The 13,829-nt window shown below is 42.2% G+C and overlaps 4 protein-coding genes across 8 annotated transcripts in view; 1 reads left to right on the forward strand and 3 right to left on the reverse strand.

The window, feature by feature from the left end:
- The window catches only part of LOC108008963 (MAP/microtubule affinity-regulating kinase 3), a 30,423-nt gene extending 26,175 nt beyond the window's left edge, over positions 1 to 4,248 (reverse strand). For 4 of the 5 annotated variants that reach the window (XM_017072899.4, XM_017072897.4, XM_017072898.4 and 1 more), the window contains exon 1: positions 3,497 to 3,774. The gene's annotated coding sequence lies outside the window, so the exon portion shown is untranslated. Of the gene's footprint in view, positions 1 to 3,496; positions 3,775 to 4,232 lie in introns of those variants that run through there. The other variant, XM_036812983.3, reaches the window with a different exon arrangement.
- mei-W68 (meiotic W68) lies at positions 520 to 3,637 on the reverse strand. The gene is made up of 3 exons (XM_070995200.1): positions 3,497 to 3,637; positions 1,478 to 1,926; positions 520 to 1,415 (listed from the first exon to the last, which is right to left on the reverse strand). Exons 2-3 carry the CDS (start codon positions 1,842 to 1,844, stop codon positions 787 to 789), a joined length of 996 nt encoding a protein of 331 aa, XP_070851301.1. The 5' UTR covers positions 1,845 to 1,926; positions 3,497 to 3,637; the 3' UTR covers positions 520 to 786.
- A 718-nt stretch (positions 4,249 to 4,966) lies between the features above and the next one.
- LOC108008965 (uncharacterized) lies at positions 4,967 to 8,218 on the reverse strand. Its single transcript, XM_017072900.4, has 4 exons — positions 7,938 to 8,218; positions 7,511 to 7,879; positions 6,418 to 7,072; positions 4,967 to 6,358 (listed from the first exon to the last, which is right to left on the reverse strand). The coding sequence occupies exons 1-4, from the start codon at positions 8,036 to 8,038 to the stop codon at positions 5,447 to 5,449; spliced, it is 2,037 nt and encodes a 678-aa protein (XP_016928389.3). The 5' UTR covers positions 8,039 to 8,218; the 3' UTR covers positions 4,967 to 5,446.
- Positions 8,219 to 9,093: 875 nt separating this feature from the next.
- On the forward strand, positions 9,094 to 13,362 carry betaTub56D (beta-Tubulin at 56D). Its single transcript, XM_017074345.4, has 2 exons — positions 9,094 to 9,278; positions 11,932 to 13,362. The coding sequence occupies exons 1-2, from the start codon at positions 9,222 to 9,224 to the stop codon at positions 13,216 to 13,218; spliced, it is 1,344 nt and encodes a 447-aa protein (XP_016929834.1). The 5' UTR covers positions 9,094 to 9,221; the 3' UTR covers positions 13,219 to 13,362.
- Positions 13,363 to 13,829: the final 467 nt, after the last annotated feature.

Consider the following 13,829-nt stretch of genomic DNA (forward strand, 5'->3'; position numbering starts at 1 on the left):
AGAAATACAAGCGCAATTAGTATGGAGTTGAACAAGGCGGTCTGTACTTGCATCTTTTGGCACTCATTAAATGGCTGGTCATTCCCTTGGCATTATCAAAATCGTAGTCAATTACCCACTCCGATTGCCGACCTCAAGCCATAATACTTTTAAATGCACAATAAATAATCTCCTTTGTCTGCTCGATTCAACTAGCTTTGTCCGCACAAAGTAATGCACAAAATCAAGTTGTCCACTCAAAACGAACCACTAGAAGCTGATTACTCAGAATTTACCAGTATAAAACTGCCATTATCCGCCAATTATCCAGATATTCCATTATTTTTAAATAACTGCGATTTGGAAATTACTTGATCAGCTTAACACAGAAAGATAAAATAACATTAATTTAACAAATATTCTTGAAATACGGTACTCAGAGCAGATTTGGCACTTTCAAAATATATAACATAAACATTACTCAACCTGCTCGTTTTAAACTAAGGTTATCTCACTTATTTTAATTCTATTCTTTTTTGTAAAAATAACAACAATTTTTTAGCATGAATACATAATAACATTGGCTGCACACCAACAATGGAAAAATGAAATAGCCTTGACAAATTATTTAATTATTTTGCGTAATCAATGGATTATTTTAATCAGCTTAATGAAAAAAACGATAGTTCAGACTAAATCAGTTATTTGGCGAATCATTAACATATTCAAAACTTGTATCATAGTTCTATACAAATAGTATATTTTAAACTTAACACCGAACGTATTCATGTGATTTACCACCGAGCTCTACAAAAACAAATTCCGATTGATTTTGTTCGGTATATAGTCGTCGGTCAGGAAGTCGATGACACTCTCGATTTCGGCCTTTAGCTGAATGTCCTGCAGCATGCGCAGTTCCTGTCGCACTCCCGGCTCCAAGTCGCCGCGGGCGAGGAGGTCATTGATTTTCTTGTTGTCGCCGGCAACCAGGGCAACCGCTCCAGTGCCGAGGGCGGGAATCTCCGAGGGGTGTAGCCCAATCCAACGCAGCGAAGGTGTGGTGAGTCCTTGCCTGGAGAAACTCATTGCCTGCGAGCCATGGCGATAGACGAGCATTATCTCGATGCCAAAGGGATCGGCGTCCACGAGAATGTAGGCAGGCAGTTGGTTCTCCTCGCTGAGTCGATGTACCACCCGCCGGGTGCAACAATCCGGGTATCCTTTGCCAGTTATGAGGATGAAGGGTTGTCCCATGGTGTAAAATACGTTTCTGGACAGAAGACTCTGGAACACCGATTCCTTTTCAACGATCAGTACGAAATCCGCCTCCGTTTCAATACGATCTATCTTCTCGGGATCCGTGGGCAATGTCATGGCTCCACCATATGAGCTGCCATCCAGAATATCACCATTGGTCATCAGCAGCCGTATATCGCCTGCAAGAGTGTATCAGTGTATCAGCAGACAGCCTTTGGCCAGGGATTCCAGTGAGACTCACCTGCCATCAGGCCCTTGGAGGCAGCCAGTATGCCCAAGGACAAGGGTGATGTGTTCAGCATACGACAGACATCCAGCCTGGCTTCGGCAATCCTGGACTGCGAGCGGATCAGCTGCGGATCACTGTAGTAAAGTCCACGGACAGTGAAGCTTCCGCCGCGCACTTGCAATCGGTGGACCCGGGAAAGCATGTAGGTCAGCAGGCAGAAACTATGACGACTTCCTCGGTTATTATAGCTGACCCGTCGATAACCCGTGGTCATGATCGAGGATGAGTTCCTTGGTACCATCAAGGTGGCATTGCCTTGGACTAAGTTTGCCGCAAGCTCAAGGGTAATCTTTTCTAAATGCTCCACAATTTCACCCATCGTACAAGCCAATTACTTATATTAAGTTCTATTTGTTATCAATAAGTCAATACAGCTTCGTAAGTTCTTTACAATCTATAAACTAAAAATGAAAACTAAATTAAGTAGGTTAATAGTTATGAGTTAATAAAATAATGATTATAAAGTTATTAATACAAATTTATAAGTATAAGCTTACATTTTTTGGTTAGGCTACGTTACCATTTTAATTATTAATTCATCATTTTACATCCTGTTAAATAAAATATAAATTAGTAATAAGAGTCGATTTGTTTTGATCCCTTTGTTTTTTTTTTTTGGCTTCCGGTTTTTTAACACTATTGTACTTCACAGTAAAACTAAATAATTTTAAAATGACAAATATAAGTTTAGCATTAATTTTAAAGTATCTTAACAAGAGATTATTGAGTCTGCATTTAATTTTTAAATGGTAATATAATTTTTATCAGTTTGTTAATTACACAGTTCCTCATAATAATTAATTATTTAGTTTTAATGGGTTATCGAGTGTAATGTGTGAAAATGTAAACTATAACATTTTTTTTTAATATACCAATATACCTATTTAATAATTTGTATTTCTACATATTATCAGTAACAAACTGATTTCTTTTACTTGTTGGAATATGGCTTATGATTTTCAATGTTTCTGGCGGAAATTAAACCAGTTTTCTGGTATTAACACTTAAAAGTTAAACAGTTAAAGCTTTGCTATCTTATGGATAACAGTGCACTTCTTGGATTTTCCCCAACTTCATGTACCCCAATTCCAACATATTTTGGCACTAGACATTTTTTTCAGACTTCTGTGAAATATTAATATCACTTGAACGCTAATGGGAATTCCAATGAGTTCGATGGTTTTTAACACTCCAAAGGACATTTGAATCCAAAGCGCTTTATTGATCTAAATTAGTTGCAGAGAGTGCCACGCCCCCTTCTGCTTTTTTTGTATTCCTTTGTCACTGGCGGAAAGCCCCAGGAAAATGAGTGAAAACTGTGGGCCGAACACACACGCCCACCGACAAAACGCACAGTAATATTTCATAAATACGTAAGCAATTCGTGGACTTACATACAAAATCAAGTGGGCTTCCACATACCTATATTCACTTTTTGTAAAAGTTTATCGCGTAAAACGTTGCGTGGAAACATTTCGAGGGGGGTTATAAATAATTTCCGAAAGGAGCTTGCTGGCTAAAAATATACCACAAAAAAGAAAATTCCCTTTCGGTGAAAACAACTGTTTTTTAAAAACTAAAACGCACACACTAGTGTTATAATAAAAAAAAAGAGAGCGCGAGGGAGATGGAGAGTGCCATAAATTTATGTGAATTTCTTTATTCGGTCTTTCTTTTTTTTCTGTTTTTTTCTTCTTTCTTTCTTTCTTTTCCTTTTTTTTTTTGTATGTGCAGAAAAGTGTACTCGTTGTTACAAAGCACGCACACACACCGTTTATTTGGTGTGTGGGGGCGGGCGGCAGGCGGGGGGCGGCTCTCTTTCGGGACAGGGAGAGAGAAAGAGAGAGAGGCAGGCAGGAAAGGAGAGCGCCAGCGAATGGGCTAGGAAAACTAACGAACGGAACGAAACGGAATGGCAGCCCCTTAAAGTATTGATTTGCTGGTTATGGTGCTGCCACTTCTTGTACTTACCAATCCAATCCAATCAAATACAATTTCCGATCGGCCCAAAGAGGCGTGTGAAGAAAAGCTATGGCCGAAAAGCGCTATTCGCTCTCTCGTTTCAGAGAGCAATCGCTAGCTGCTGCTGGTCACTGCTGTTGCCATCGATGTAACGCATATTATTATTTAATTCGACTTCGACTTTTTCCCAGTTTCCAGTTCCTTTGCCGATGCCGATTTCCCGAAAGTGGTTTAGTTGGAAAGGCTTTGCTTTTTACCGACTTTTACCGAACGACGACGAAAACGACGACACACACAACGAAATGCAAATGCAATACATAGCTCTCTCACTCGCTCACTCGCTTCTCGCTCGCTCGCACACAGCAGCTCTTTGGTTTTCAATCAGATTTTTCTTTCTTATATTTCTTATCGCGATGCTTTTTTTTTTTCTTGTAGAAGAACGGTCACCGATTTTTCACCAAGATTACGAACGCAATTGGTCACCCCCTCTTTTTCCGCTTCCCCTCTCACTGAAAAACCACAATAACAACAACAACAACGACAGTCTTGTTGGCAACAAATGGAAATATTCGCTATAGCTCTGCGCTGCTCTGCCCTTCGCCAACTAATGTGTATCCGCGATGGGTTATGGGTAACTTGATATTGATACGATGATTTTAATTATTATCAGCCGATTGAGCCGCTGGCGGTGGCCGCAATTGGGACACGACGATTGTCCCGCTCACGCAACGCAGTTAAATATTACTATTTTCCTCCGTCAACATCCACTTTGGCAGCAACAAAAGTATGTACGTCTCGGTCTCTCAAAAAAATTCACATTACGATACGGCAGCCATATTGTAGCAGCGTTGCCAGCTAGCGGAAGTCATAAAGTACTAAAAATGTCAGCACGTAGAGGGAAAATACTAAAACTACCGCTTTTCTAGTAGTCTCAACAAAAAAGTAGGTTAAAGTATGATATGATCTGGAAAATACATAAAGATGTTTCCCAATATATACAAACTCCAAGACCAAATTATACATATTTTTAGAAGTCGTCAATCCTGGATTGCAATTATACTGGGTATAAAATAAATACTTAAAAAATTCTTACTAAAAATACTAATTAACCGCTTCAACAGCCTGGCAACATTGTTTCGAGAGAGTGAAAAATATATATTTTTAAACATCTTCATTTTACACAACCTTCAAATTAATATTGAAAATAAAGTATAAAAGAAACAGATAAAAAGTCAATTATATTTGTATTTGTCAAAAATACTTAAATAACCACATAAAACCATTTCTAAGAAGTTGCTGTTTATTTAATATCGGTTTGAATTTATATTTTTAGAAAATTTATAAAAATTCAGCTCTGTTTAATTATGTAATATTAATAAACGCACCTATACAAAAAAAACTGTGTTTTAATGTCGTTTTTGGCAAGATGTCTATTAAAAGAGTTTGTAATTAACTATGTTAATAAAATAATGCATAGGCTTTAATGTTTTGTTCCACTTTTATTTCAAAAAATATCCATTTGTATAATAAACAATTTCTCTAAATTATGTTAGTCACAAAGTTTTAGGAGAAGCTCCTGCTGAGTTCAGTTAACGATAAAAACAGGATGTTATGATAGTTCTCAATTAAATACATAACTAAGGTTTTTACTGAAGTCTAACCCCCTTTTACCTTCTATTATCATGGGTCTGTAGATTGGTACCATGAAACTCAGGGAACGTCTAGCTAAACACTACAGACACTGATTTGTATCATGTACAGGTAAAGAATGGATAAACCCTCCGTAAAATAGAAAACTTAAAAACTGATAGTCAAAAGTAATAAGTTATATGATAATTAAGTTAAGTCAAATTTGTAATAATTCCTAACTGGCTGTGATTTGTTTTGCTATCTTAAGAATCCCTATGATCTTATAATTCCTCTCTGATTTCCTAGACATTTATGACTTTGTATCACATTTCAGTGTATTGGTTGTGTGGCTTTGGAGCTGCCCTCGATCCATTTTCTTAGTAAGTCCCCAGGCTGAATAGTTGGCTGTTGCTGCGGCACATTTGTCCTCGAGTACTGAAATTCACTGTGCGCCACTGTGGGCGTGGGCGATGCTAGGGGCGGGGCAGCCAGGTTGCGAAGACTTCCCCGGTTATCGGACCAGCCGTAGTCCCTTATGGTCGGCGCAGCTGTTCCCCATTGTGTCTCTGGTCGGGGCTGCGACTCGAATCCGGAAGATTGGGACGAGGTGCGTGAGAGTTGCTGCTGTTTCTCCGCATAGTGTCTCATAAGACTGGCAGTGCTTAGGTCCTGGTTGATACTTTGATTGGCCGCCACCCAGGCGCTTACATCAGCGCCGCCGACATTCCTGCTTATGACCGGCAAACGCGATGGCATCAACAAATTGTGTGTGGATCTGGTAAAAGCCTGGTTTTGGGCCATGTTACCATATCCGGGACGATACCATTGGGACTCCATTGGCCTCATCGGTTTCTGCTGGAACATCAACGGATGTTGGACTTGCGGCGTAACCACTGTAGACGCTCCTCCATAGTTCGAGGACCAGGCCTGCTGTTCCATCCGTTGCTTCGACAGGTGCAACGAATCCAGGGACAACAGAGAAGCGGGCGGCTGAATTGATCGCGGCGAGATTGTAGGAGCGGGTGAGTGGCAAACGGAGGCGGAGGCGAGCGACATATTGCCAGTGCTGGTATTGCTGCACCCGCTTAACTGCTGACTGAGCATGCTCAGCGTTTCCTCGTCACATTCGTCCGCACAGAGGCGATGGAAACTCTCGCAGGCGGACTCGTTGTGACTCGTTTGACTAAGCAGATTGGACTGGTTGGTGATCAACAAAACCAGGGTGAAAACACTGCCCAGTAGCTGTAAAAGTTGAGAAGGCTTTGTAATAGTTATCATTATGTATATGTTTGTAAACTTACTATAAAAGAGATTCCATCAATATGAGGAGCCAGCAGTTCGATTCCCGTTGCGTACGCACTCCACAGCAGGAGAGCGATGGTAAATCGCGTAAACTTCAAGCCGTCGTTGATCTTGTGAAGGAAACTCAGGGCCAACATGGCATATGGGTAGACCCCAATAAAACAAGATGCAAAGGTGGCCTGCTGCACCTGCTGATGGCTTAAGCCTACCGAATACAGCAATAGCTTGCCAAAAGTACGGCAGTATAGTAATAGTTTGGCTGTCGTTTCCTGTTGTTCCAGGAAAATGCCCACGGCGGAGGTCAAAACTCGAATAAAGGCCAGCACATGGGAGTAGGCATAGAACAGGCCTAATCCAACGAATTTTCCCAGGAAAGTCGTAAACTGATTGGCTGTACCATTCGGTAGACGGCATAGCAGGCAAATAATGTTGACCACGGTCAGGATAGTCATTAGAGCGCGGTATCGCTGGAGTTTGTTCTGCTTTTGGGCAGTGGCCAAGCGATTGAAATGCGGCTGCTTGAGCAGCGATGCCCCCTTGATGATGTAGTTTAGGAACTTGGAGCTCAACACCATCTTCTTCTTCTCGTGCAGGACTTTGTTCACGTGCCGTTCGCAGCTGCTGCACAGGCGGAACTGCTTCTCCAGTCGTTCTCTAATGGAAAAATATAACAAAACCATTAGTTTGATGAATATCTTGTTGCTCATTAATTGTTATTTGTTATATAAGGTAAGAAAGAGGGAATCGAATGTTTATCAGATATAATTATACGCAATTTGGCACACTTTCTTTGATTTTGAAGATATTGACATGCTTACGAACATAGATAATTAAATCAAAATTACTTCACTTTAACCCGAAAAACCAGTTTAATGTATACAATCCAAACAAATAAGCTCAGCTTCCTTATTTTTTTTAACATTCATAATGGAGTCAATGGATGTTCATCAAAATTAGGCGACAAGCATACACATGACAAATCTTCAGCTGTTATAGGGTAGAAAGAATGATATAATACAGTATTGTGTACTATGTATATTATCATTTTGATGGTTTACCAAAGCTATATATGTGATAATTTAATTTCCTCACCTGTAAACCTTCAGTTCCTGGTCGAATCGCGACTCATTCTTGGGCTCGAACTGCGACAGCTTCTCGACCTTCAGACGCTGCGCCTCGTTGCACTGGTCGCACAGTCCATTTTTTGGTTCTGGAGGATTCGAGGCCAGGACGTCCTGGTAATAGGAGTTAGCACAGATGCTCGAGCTGCCGTGGGAGCTGTTCTTCTGGGAGCCAAGGCTGCAGTCCCGCTGCGAGGTCATGTCCCGGTTGTAGTCCCCGTCCTTGGTGAATCCATTATACTGCTCGCACTTGGGGCAGGTCCAACTATTGCGATCCGCGTAGGGCACCCGTGCGTTGCCATTGCAGAACCAACAGTTCACGCGGGCATCGTATCGGGAACTGTAGATCAGATCAGAGCTGGTTATATGCGATTACCAGATGGTGCTATACCACTTACCGTATATTGAGGAATCCCTTGAACAGAAACGTGCCGGTTACAAAAAGAATGGCACTAATGGGTATGGCCGTCGCCGCCAGTGGCATTATTAGGCCTATCATATTCGTTTCTTTATTTGCCGCACTTATCTATGAAATCGGAATGGTTCCTTTGTCGGTCATCGAGTCACATTCACTTAGTTATCCAGATTTCAGCTGTCTTTAAACTTTTACACCCAACGCCGGCATGCATTAAAAAGGGAGATGGAAGATGTGCGAACGCGCGCATAAAATAACCACAAATAATATCGCCCAAACTAGAGATGGCAATAGTGATGCGATGGTTCTTAAAATGGGCGTCCTATGTCATTTTGTGCCAGAATGTGCAGAAAACTTAAGGTGGTCTTTCTGTTAAAATTATACATTTGAATAAATTTATTTATTTTATTAACTTAAATATAAAAGTGCAAATGAAAGTACCTCTACTTCTTCTTAAATGGATAATCTACTTTCTTTCTCGAAAAAAATTGCCTAATATCTGTAAGGAAAATTACCAAAGTTTATAAAATACGATTATTTTTATTATAGAACGCACAAAAATAAAATAGAACATTTTATAATAACAATAGAGTTATCATTGTTTTGAATTCTGTAACTATAACAATATATACACAGAAATCTCTTTCAACCAAATTTCCCCGAAGAGCAAATCTCGGTGTCACGGACACCAGATCAAAAACAAGAAGACGAATTAAAACCAACCAAATAGTAGGCGTTCCTAAAATCAGATAAAATGTACTCTATAGATTCTGTGACACCCACGGTTTTGGTTGGTTGGTTTCCCCAAAACCGTCGACGGCTGTGACACCCCTGTATATGACTAATTCAGTAATGTATAAGGCTTGCATTGTAATAATAATAATGCTTTCATACATCACAGTCAATTACAACAGAATTCCCAATATTTGCCCACTATTTGGTCTTTACCATTTCATTAAGGTCTTCGGTGGGCGTTTTCAGTGGCGTTAACAGCTCTGTTAAGTCCTAACAGTGCTAGCTAGCGGAGACATCCTCCCTGCATCCGAGCCACCCCTCAGGCATTTCAGCGTGACCGTTTGACACATTTGTGGTCACACTGGTGTTCTCCCACCTCTACCGCGAACTTCCGCTATATAAGCCCGCGCACTCCACAGCAGCCGCACTAATTTTTCCAAGTGTGTGAAGCGGACAGTTTGTGTTGTGTTCGACTGCTATAAGCGAAAGATAATTTTAAGTTAAAAGTTCAAAAACCTAAAACAAATACAAAATGAGGGAAATCGTTCACATCCAAGCTGGTCAGTGCGGCAACCAAATCGGCGCCAAGGTAAGTTTTTCCAAATCGATTTTCAATTCACATTTTCCATTTACCGAGAGTACAGTTGCCAAAATGGCGTCATTTTTGCATGACTTCTCTCTGTCCATGTGGCAAAAATTTGTATTGAGGCCGGCATTTTCACACGCACACATCTGCATTTATGTATACCAAGATGTATATATGTATGGCGATGTGTGAGTGTATGTGCGGTTGTTGAGTCCCGGCATCTGTGTTTGTATATAATGTATATTTGTCCGATTTCGAAAAGATGCTTGCCATTTGTTGTTTCACTCTGCTTTTTGGGGTCTAAAATTTAGAACGAAAGTTTGTCACGCCCAAAATTGCAATAAGAACGGTGTTTTAGGGCCATTGACACTGGCATGTGTGTAATTATAGTTGGGTGTGTCTGCACTTTTGTACACCACAATTTTTGTATCTGTGTGTGCGTGTTGCATGCATGAGTCATTTTCTCTTGGGCGAAAGCCTTTCATAGTTTTCCAACGGTTGTGAAAGCCATTTCACTGCCCAGATGGTGAAGGGTACTTTTCTTTCGTCAAAACACGAAAGGTTTTCTACACGCTCACATTCTCAAAGACTTAAGAGGTTGTGTGTGTGTGTGTGAGCGTCGGCCGGTTTTTTTTTTTGCCGCTATGCGTCTTCTAAAGAGAAAACATGACGTCATTTTAACCTAAAATGGCTGAACCGGTCGTCGTTGACCGGTTCGCAGAGTGTATAAGAGTTTTAATACATAAGCGAGAGATGTAGATATATATATATATATGTCTGTATGTATGTAGGCTGCATTAGCCGTTCTATCGATTTTCTTGCATTCCACACATACTCTCCTAAACTCAAGTTTTTTGCGACCTCTGCTATCTTATCTGGAATGAAAACATTTTCTATTTTCTATTCATGATTATGAAGTATAGTATATAGTATAGACAAATTTTGGTTGTATTCAAAAGGCATTATTGCAATTCTATTCTTAAGACCCAGAATCTGCAAATTGAGATGACCCTATATAGATGAATTTGCCATCTGTTTGTCTCTATCCCATTTTCTCCCACACACACACACACTAATTCGCACAGAGAAAGGGCGGTGCTGCACATGCGTGAGGGTAACGGGACAGGAATGGGGATGGAGAAATGGCGATGACGAATCTTTCTAGTCCTTGCCCAAAAAATCAATACCCATACCATATCCTGCGAATGGGCCCGAAAAACAACCCTCGGCAACGCCTTAAAACCCGAGCAGCTGCAACATAACAATTGTTGTGCCCAAGTATGGCTCTCTCTCTTTCAGCCGGCTTAAAAAGGGGATTTCTGTATAATAATAATCCGGTACCATTTCGCCTTAAGGAGTGTCAACCACGCACTTCCTCTGTACCTTTATAAACCATATACCATATACCAATGACAGACTTATTTCACTTAATTGTTTTTATTTGTTTACGCGACATAAACAACGACAATCGCAGAAACGTTTTTTTTTTTGGCTCGAGGTGACGTAATGCCCTGAAAAACAGACGATTTATGCGCCAGATGGTCGGTAGTTAGAGCTCTGAGCTGCAGTTTTAACCTCTCAGCAAAGGCAACGCCAACGCCTCTCTCCAAGTAGTACCTCCACCTCCGCCCCTTCCTTCTTTTAGAGAGTGGGTCGAAAGCCGAACAACCGGTGATGTAAGCCATCGGAAGCGGGGGATTTTGGGGTGGTAGAGCTAGAGACCGGCTCTGAGGTCGCCGGCATTGCGTGGGGACAGCAGACATCAGACATACATATAGACAGGCAGACAGATTATAGTAGTAGTCATACACCTCAGCTCAGCTCAGCTCGGTTCAGCCCACGCCCGAAGATTCAAGAGAGATCGGTCGGCGGAACCCAATGACAGCTGCGCCTCGAGATCCGAAACGAAAACCCACGCCAGATGACGTTATCGTTGGTGGTGGAAACGCACCAAAAATGGCAGCGTATAAGTTATGTTAATCGGAGCTCGGCCCATACACAGAGTTTATGATGGCGTACATATAGGTGGCTGAACATATAGCCGAGCCTAGACATATGTATGTACATAATTGAGGCTTGTGCCCATTCTTTCCAATCAATAAAGAGTTATATATAGACTTTTTTCCACTACCCTGCATACATTTGGCTCAAGAAGGTATCTTGTATACTCCCTGTTGTGGCAAAGATAACTTTGAAAGCATAGCTTTTAGAAGAATGAGCTTTCCCATTTGAATTTTCTCGGAAAGTGCAGCCTATTTAACTTTCTCCTAACAAAGAAGGGAATGTTAAGCTAATTACTTTCAAAATTTTAATTGAATTCATCAATTAGTAAAGGTTTATTGAAATCATTTTAACAAAAGGCCCTTCATTTTTGTTCTTTCTTTCCTCTTAACTTCCCAAAATATTCTTTCTTAGTCATAGTTTTTCCTTGTGAATAATTAAGATACTTAGATTTCTTGGTCTGGGCTTAGAGAAATTTTACGACTATTGATTTTCCGCGGTGACTCATTCGCAAGTCACTTCTTAAGATAGAGCTAGAAACCCACCCCTGTGGATCGATTTTTCTGCTGACTCATTTTCACAAGAATTTTCGTTTACAACTTCGGAAAACCCAGTCTCTAATCTCCATTTCCTAATTTCATCTTTCTATTTGCAGTTCTGGGAGATCATCTCCGATGAGCACGGCATCGATGCCACCGGCGCCTACCATGGTGACAGCGACCTGCAGCTGGAGCGCATCAATGTGTACTACAACGAGGCCTCCGGTGGCAAGTACGTGCCCCGCGCTGTCCTTGTCGATCTGGAGCCCGGCACCATGGACTCCGTGCGATCGGGACCTTTTGGCCAGATCTTCAGGCCCGACAACTTTGTGTTCGGCCAGTCGGGAGCCGGCAACAACTGGGCCAAGGGTCATTACACAGAGGGCGCTGAGCTGGTGGACTCAGTGCTCGATGTGGTCCGCAAGGAGGCCGAATCCTGCGACTGCCTGCAAGGCTTCCAACTCACACACTCCCTTGGCGGCGGCACTGGCTCCGGTATGGGAACCCTGCTGATTTCCAAGATCCGCGAGGAGTATCCCGACAGGATCATGAACACATACTCGGTGGTGCCGTCGCCCAAGGTGTCGGACACCGTTGTGGAGCCCTACAACGCTACGCTGTCGGTGCACCAGCTGGTGGAGAACACGGACGAGACCTACTGCATCGACAACGAGGCTCTCTACGACATCTGCTTCCGTACCCTCAAGCTGACGACACCCACATACGGTGACCTGAACCATCTTGTCTCCCTGACCATGTCCGGCGTGACCACCTGCCTGCGTTTCCCCGGCCAACTGAACGCTGATCTCCGCAAGCTGGCCGTCAACATGGTGCCCTTCCCACGTCTCCACTTCTTCATGCCCGGCTTCGCTCCCCTGACCTCCCGAGGCTCCCAGCAGTACCGCGCCCTCACCGTGCCCGAGCTGACCCAGCAGATGTTCGATGCCAAGAACATGATGGCCGCCTGCGACCCACGCCACGGACGCTACCTTACCGTCGCCGCCATCTTCCGTGGACGCATGTCCATGAAGGAGGTCGACGAGCAGATGCTGAACATCCAGAACAAGAACAGCTCGTACTTCGTCGAATGGATCCCCAACAACGTTAAGACCGCCGTGTGCGACATCCCACCCCGTGGCCTGAAGATGTCCGCCACCTTCATTGGCAACTCCACCGCCATCCAGGAGCTGTTCAAGCGCATCTCCGAGCAGTTCACCGCTATGTTCAGGCGCAAGGCTTTCTTGCATTGGTACACCGGCGAGGGCATGGACGAGATGGAGTTCACCGAGGCCGAGAGCAACATGAACGATCTGGTGTCCGAGTACCAGCAGTACCAGGAGGCCACCGCCGACGAGGACGCCGAGTTCGAGGAGGAGCAGGAGGCTGAGGTCGACGAGAACTAAATTCGAATCGAGACCTAATCGAATTCTCGATCAATGTTTTGCGAAAAAAAATGAAACGAGAACAAATTAATTCATTTGTAATAGATTTGTTCTCCTAACAACGTAATCAATAAAGTCGGATCCCATTTTGTTCACAAGTCTAAACACTGTTGGTTTTTAATTGGTTATTGGGGGAAAATAGAAGAGAAATCATATCTTTTGTAAAATATCTTTTGTGGGTTCTTTGGGACGAATAGAAAGGAAATCATGCTTCTTGGTTTATATAATTTATGAGTTTTCTTATGCATATTTATTTCAGTGCTTAATTCTTGTTTGTTTAAAAATATTTGGATAGTTTTGAGAAATTTGAAAAATCGTGGGAACAGCTGAAAACAATGGGTCTCTTTCCACCTGCTGTGTTAGTTTTGGCCAAGTGCGTATGTTTTGTGATTGATAGTTTCATTCACAACATTGGTTTATTTATAGATTTTTTATTTATTAGCAGGTTTTTCCTTGCCTACCTCAACATTCGCTCAATTAGAGCAATAACAAAAATGATTTGCCCTTGAAGAGGACATGATATGATCATTTAAACGTAGGAAGTGGCCCCACGTATTGTACAATGATATTGT

This window comes from Drosophila suzukii, chromosome 2R (genome assembly GCF_043229965.1).
Source record: "Drosophila suzukii chromosome 2R, CBGP_Dsuzu_IsoJpt1.0, whole genome shotgun sequence".
NCBI lineage: Eukaryota > Metazoa > Arthropoda > Insecta > Diptera > Drosophilidae > Drosophila > Drosophila suzukii.

Bases quoted from the DNA above. Each gene is read 5' to 3' on its own strand.
- mei-W68 (XM_070995200.1), bottom strand. From the start codon at position 1,844: ATGGGTGAAATTGTGGAGCATTTAGAAAAGATTACCCTTGAGCTTGCG. The intron at 1,416-1,477 runs GTGAGTCTCACT...ACACTCTTGCAG, and splicing joins CTCCAAGGGCCTGATGGCAG to GCGATATACGGCTGCTGATG.
- LOC108008965 (XM_017072900.4), bottom strand. From the start codon at position 8,038: ATGATAGGCCTAATAATGCCACTGGCGGCGACGGCCATACCCATTAGT. The intron at 7,073-7,510 runs GTGAGGAAATTA...TTTTTCCATTAG, and splicing joins CAGGAACTGAAGGTTTACAG to AGAACGACTGGAGAAGCAGT. The intron at 6,359-6,417 runs GTAAGTTTACAA...CAACTTTTACAG, and splicing joins TTGATGGAATCTCTTTTATA to CTACTGGGCAGTGTTTTCAC.
- betaTub56D (XM_017074345.4), top strand. From the start codon at position 9,222: ATGAGGGAAATCGTTCACATCCAAGCTGGTCAGTGCGGCAACCAAATC. The intron at 9,279-11,931 runs GTAAGTTTTTCC...TTCTATTTGCAG, and splicing joins GCAACCAAATCGGCGCCAAG to TTCTGGGAGATCATCTCCGA.